The 6,029-nt window shown below is 54.7% G+C and overlaps 1 protein-coding gene across 1 annotated transcript; it reads right to left on the bottom strand.

Moving 5' to 3' along the window:
• Positions 1-4,115: 4,115 nt before the first annotated feature.
• Positions 4,116-5,048, bottom strand: LOC129131946 (olfactory receptor 14J1-like). The gene has a single exon (XM_054650928.2). It carries the CDS (start codon positions 5,046-5,048, stop codon positions 4,116-4,118), a length of 933 nt encoding a protein of 310 aa, XP_054506903.2.
• Positions 5,049-6,029: the final 981 nt, after the last annotated feature.

Here is a 6,029-nt window from a genome sequence, read left to right as displayed (position 1 = left end):
GGTGTCCCAATAACCCTCTCCCTTCCCCTCCCCTTGCCTCCTGCTGAGAGCTGTCCGTCAATCTTGGTATGCCAGCAAGGGCGTTGAGTGATTGGCAAACTTCAAAAGATGTCTCTCAGCCCTGGGGACATTGGGCTATTCAGGTGTCATTTGTCCCTTGAGACTTCCCCTCCCTTACCTGGTTGGTGGGACCCCTACCCCTTCCCTCCCCCTCTCCCCAGGGTTAAAAAGCACTGCAGCCACACGGTTCTTTGTTCTGTTGGAGCTGTTGCTGCATTCAGAAGCCTGTGTGCCAGGAATAAAGCTCTGGATCGAAACGCTCCAGCAGGACCCGTCTCCTTTTCCTTCACCATCGCCTAAAGCCTTTCCACCAGAGGTAAACCTGAGTTCCTGCTTGCCTGGACTTGTCCCAAGCACCCAGCTGCAATATCCAGGCAGCCAAAGGTGTCTCTGAGGTGAAACCACCACAGCTGCCGCCTTTGGTCAAGCAGCAAGGGTCAGACGAGCCAAGGCACGTTCCATCCGGCTATATTGGTATTTCATTCCAATACCAGCTGACTCTGAGTCACAGCTGGGCCAACTCCACACATATGTACGTTTAGTCCAGGACAATCAATGAATATGTATGCAAAATACAGAATGTAAACAGAAACTTTCCTGTACTCAGCATGCACAGCTTTGGGAGGAGCTATCCCCCTGTGTGTCTGGCCAAATAAAGAATGCTGCTTCTTAATGCTACATTGGTGTTAAGGAGTTTTTATTTTACTGCATTTTTGGTAACAATCCCACTCCCAAGGAAAGCTCTGTCTGCTGCTGTTCACAAACAGAGAAGGGTTGGTGGGAGATGTGGTGGTTGGAGGCTGCCTGGGGCACAGCCACCATGAAATAATCGAGTTTTCAATATCCTGTGAAAGAAGGAAGAGCACGAACAAAACGTCTACCCTGGAATCAGGAAGGGCAAACCTTGGCCTATTCAGGATGCAGATTTGGAGAGTACTGAATCAGGTACTGATTTTTTAAAGGGAAGCAGCTGTTAAAAACAAAGGTGTCCAGGAAGGATGGACACAACTCAAGAAAGGAATCTTAAAGGGGAAGGAGCAGACTGTGCCTCTGTGACAAAGTTTAACCAGAGAGGAAAATGACTGTCCTGGCTGGGCATGAGCTTTTTGTGGGAACTCAGAAAAAATAGGTCAGGCAACACAGGAAGTGTTTAGGATGTTGTTGGGTCATGCAGAAAGTAAAGCAGAGAGATGAAAGCTCAATTAGAACTTCACCTGGCCACTTCTGTAAAAAGTAATAAAGAAAAGTTTTTATAAATAAACTAATAGCAAAAGGAGGAATAAGGAGAACCTCTACTCGATAATGGATGCAGTGGGAATAGAGTAACTAAAGATAAGGAAAAGGCTGAGCTGCTTAACACCTTGTGTATCTCAATTTTCAACAATAAGACAGATTCTCCTCAGGACAAGTGTTCTCCTGAGCTGTAGATGGGCACAGGGAGCAGAACAGCCCCCCTGTAATCCAGGGGGAAGCAGCTGGGGACCTGCTGAGCCACTCAGATGCTCACAGGTGTCTCTGGGAGCAGATGGGATCCATCCCAGGGGGATGGGGGAGCTGTGGATGAGCTCCCCAAGCTGCTCTCCATCATTTACCATCAGCCCTGGCTCTGCAGGGAGGTCCCAGAGCACTGGAGGTGCCAATGTGAGCCCATCCCCAAGAAGGGCTGGAAGGAGGAGCTGGGGAACTCCAGGCCTGTCAGCCTGACCTGGGTGCCCGGCAAGGTTATGGAACAGATCACCCTGAGTGCCATCACAGGGCACCCACAGGATGGCCGAGGGATCAGAGTCAGCCAGCGTGGATTTCAATATCTGCACTGATGATCTGCATGAGGGGACTGAGTCCAGCATCAGCAAATCTGCAGATGCCACCAAGCTGGGTGTGAGTGTGGATCTGCTGGAGGGTAGGAGGGCTCTGCAGAGGGACCTGGACAGGCTGGATCCAGGGCCCAAATCCAACAAGGTGAGGTTGAACAAGACCAAGTGCTGGCTCCTGCACTTTGGCCACAACAACCCCTGCAGCGCTACAGGCTGGGGACAGAGTGGCTGGAGAGCAGCCAGGCAGAAAGGGACCTGGGGGCACTGATGGACAGCAGGCTGGACATGAGCCAGCAGTGTGCCCAGGTGGGCAAGAAGGCCAATGGCTCCTGGCCTGGATCAGGAATGGTGTGGCCAGCAGGAGCAGGGCAGGGATTCTTCCCCTGCACTCAGCACTGGTGAGGCCACACCTCGAGTGCTGTGTCCAGTTCTGGGCCCCCAATTTAGGAAGGCCATAGAGGGGCTGGAGCGTGTCCAGAGAAGGGCAACAAGGCTGGGGAGGGGTCTGGAACACAAGTCCTGTGAGGAGTGGCTGAGGGAGCTGGGGTTGTTTATCCTGGAGAAGAGGAGGCTCAGGGAGACAAGGTGGTGTCAGGGCTCAGGTTGGACTTGATGATCTCCAAGGTCTTTTCCAGCCTTGCTAATTCTGGGATTCTCTGGAACCACCCTTGGAGCAGGTGCAGGAAGATCCCTGGGCCTCCTCTTCAGCAGCTCCAGCAGCCCAGGTCCCTCAGCTTCTCCTGCCAGCCCCAAAGCCCATCCTGTCAGTCCTGCAGAGCCTCTGCAGCCCCTCCTCACTGCCCAGAACAGGGAGCCCCAGAGGCAGACACAGCAGCCCAGATGTGCCCCCCTGGCCTGGGGTGCCTCTGGCAAGGGAGCAGCAGCAGGCACTGCAGGAGCCTGCAGACAATTCCTGCAGCACTTGTAGGATGATCCTGCTGCCCAAGGGACGTTCCCATGGGGCCAAGTCAGGAACTGCAATGGGGAGTGGGGCCAGAGAGGAAAGGGCAAACAGGGATGGGCTGTTTGCAGGGGAGGGAAGAGGGATGGGCAATAGGAAGAAATCTGGATCAGGAAAGAGGAAAGAAAGCAAAGGTGAAGCCAAGGAAATGCTCAGGGCAGTTTGGGGGTGGCTGCCAGGCAGCCCTGGCTCTGAGCAACAGCGTCTGCAGTGGCACAGGAAACTCCCAGCTGATGGGAACAAACTTTCTGGCTGACTGCAGAGGCCAGGACAAAGCTGAGTGGTTTCCCTGGTGTCCCCCAGGCCTTGCTGGCCCCAGGGGCTGATGGCATTTGTGCTCCCTCAGGTTCATGTCCCCACAGCAACAGCATGGGGGTGCTGCCCCTGCTGTGTGCAATGCAAACAGGGGCTGCTGAGGCAGTGCTGCCGTGTCTGTGCCTGCAAGGATGGGGCACCTGTGTGAGCTGGGGGAGAGGCCAGGGCTGCAGAGGGGGGATGTTGTTGGCAGCTGCATGAGGACGCTCTGGGACGCTGCCCTGGGCTGTGCAGCGCACTGGGCATGGATCAGCCCCTGCTCTGCTGCTCCTTCCCGTCTGCCCCAGGGCCCTTGCAGAGCCCCAGCCGTGCTGTTTGCCCCCAGCCTGCCCACGGCCAGCCTGGGGCTGCTCACAGGGGGTTTCTGTGCTGAGCATTGGCCTGGGCGTGTTCTTGAGAGAGCCTGGGCAAGGAGCCTGGAGCCCCCAGGGCCTGGCCTGAGGCGTCAGCGCTGCCCCAGCAGTGCCCATGGCCTGTCCCTGCTGCAGCCCCGGCACTGCCACCCCCAGGGCTGTGCCCGGCCCCGAGAGCACTCAGGCCCTGCAGCAACACCAGGGCCACCAGGGCAGCGGGGCAGGGCCACGGCAGCAGCACTGGCAACACCAAGTGCTGCTGCTGCTGCTGCTGGGCACAGCTGCTGGGCCAGCACTGATCTGCCCCAGCTCTGCACACAGACATTGCTGCTGCAGCTCCAGAGAATGCACAAAAGGGAGATCTCCAGTGAAAACTTTCCGGGAGATCCTTTACTTTGCTTAAACCGTCAAGAGCTCAGCTCCTCATTGACACAGTCTGGGGCCTCCATAAATTTTGAGAGAAACAAAATGAGAAATGGTACAAACCATTGTATTTCTTTGTGGATGATCTTAAAAAAGTAAAACAAAGTAAAAGAACCTCCAAAATAAAATCAACAAGTTGTATCAAACATGACTTTTATTACAAGTGATTTGCAGAAATTTTCCAGCAGTTCAGTGTTTCTCAAAGCATCCATTCATCTGCGTCCACACTGCAGCCTTGAGCTCCTGGTTCCTCAGGCTGTAGATGAGGGGGTTCAGGGCTGGAGGCACCACCGAGTACAGAACAGACAGTGACATATCCAGGGATGGGGAGGACATGGAGGGGGGCTTCAGGTGAGCAAACATGATAGTGCTGAGGAACAGAGAGACCACGGCCAGGTGAGGGAGGCAGGTGGAAAAGGCTTTGTGCCGTCCCTGCTCAGAGGGAATCCTCAGCACAGCCCTGAAGATCTGCACATAGGAGAAAACAATGAACACAAAACAACCAAAACCTAAACAGGCACTAATAGCAAGGAGCCCAAGTTCTCTGAGGCTGGAGTGTGAGCAGGAGAGCTTGAGGATGTGTGGGATTTCACAGAAGAACTGGCCCAGGGCATTGCCATGGCACAGGGGCAGGGAATATGTATTGGCCGTGTGCAGCAGAGCATGGAGAAAGGCACTGGCCCAGGCAGCTGCTGCCATGTGGGCACAAGCTCTGCTGCCCAGGAGGGTCCCATAGTGCAGGGGTTTGCAGATGGACACGTAGCGGTCGTAGCACATGATGGTCAGGAGGGAAAACTCTGCTGAAATGAAGAAGATAAAGAAAAATACCTGAGCAGCACATGCTGAGTAGGAGATGGTGCTGGTGTCCCAGAGGGAATTGTGCATGGCTTTGGGGACAGTGGTGCAGATGGAGCCCAGGTCGCTGAGGGCCAGGCTGAGCAGGAAGAAGAACATGGGCGTGTGCAGGTGGTGGCCGCAGGCTACGGCGCTGATGATGAGGCCGTTGCCCAGGAGGGCAGCCAGGGAGATGCCCAGCAAGAGGCAGAAGTGCAGGAGCTGCAGCTGCCGCATGTCTGCCAATGCCAGCAGGAGGAAGTGCCTGATGGAGCTGCTGTTGGACATTTCTTCATTTTGGACATTTTGAGCTGTACAAAGACAACATTGACAATTTGGCCAAAGTACCTTCCGTCAATCCTATGCTATTTTATTACACAAGCAATCAAAATTGCTTCTCTTTCTTTACGGAAATTTCATTTACCTTTTTTTTTTTTGAGTTTAGGTGTGGGCTGCTAAGTAACTGTCTGTTTTTTAGAAGGGCCAGAAGTCCTGTTCTTAGCATTGCTCTCAACCTGAATATTGGGGAGCCCAAAGGGAAAACAGGGCACCCTGTGCCCCACTGCAGTCAGGCCTGCTGGTCCCACACAGGTGCCCTTTGCTTATTTCACCTTCCTCTAGTACAGGATGGACAAATTTAAAACTGTATTTAAAAATAAGGCGGCCTATTTGAAGACTCTAGTTTCAAAATCAATCTCTCCAACTCTTCGCTCTTTCCCTGCGCAGCTGGACATGGAGGGATACCAAGGGTTGCTCTGGCTCTCTGCTGCCTGGAGTTGTGCCTACTGGGAGATGTTTCTCTCTATCCAAGCCTTGCTCCTGCCAGTGCTGCCAGAGCCCAGCCCAGTCCTGGGGGCTCAGCTCTGCCCTGCAGACCCCTCCCAGCACAGGGCACTGCCCAGGGGCATCTCCCTGGCAGCAGGGCCTTAAGGGCAGGCCAGACAAACAGAGATGCTGCAAGCCAAGGTGCTGCTGCTGCTGTGTGTAGGGAGAGGAGGCTGAGGAGGCACTTTCTGAGGGAGATCTGAGGCCCATCTGCTGATGCCCAGGCTGACAGTGCAGGAGGCTCAGTGACACAGGCAAAGCTGACAGCCCCTTTCCCTTCCCTTTAGGAGAAAGCTGAGAGCAGCCCTGGCCATGCAGCACCATCTCCAGAGCAGGAGGAATCTGCCCTGATGGGGGTGGCTCCTTGCACCTGGAACTTCTCCCCTGCAGCGTCCATGGGGAGCTGCCAGGCAGGCTGAGAGCTGCCCCTGGCAGGTGGCACAT

Source organism: Agelaius phoeniceus, chromosome 33 (genome assembly GCF_051311805.1).
Source record: "Agelaius phoeniceus isolate bAgePho1 chromosome 33, bAgePho1.hap1, whole genome shotgun sequence".
Taxonomy (NCBI): Eukaryota; Metazoa; Chordata; class Aves; order Passeriformes; family Icteridae; genus Agelaius; species Agelaius phoeniceus.
The sequence above is the reverse complement of the archived record's forward strand: the minus strand, read 5'-3'. Positions and strand labels throughout refer to the sequence as shown.

Bases quoted from the DNA above. Each gene is read 5' to 3' on its own strand.
- LOC129131946 (XM_054650928.2), bottom strand. From the start codon at position 5,048: ATGTCCAACAGCAGCTCCATCAGGCACTTCCTCCTGCTGGCATTGGCA.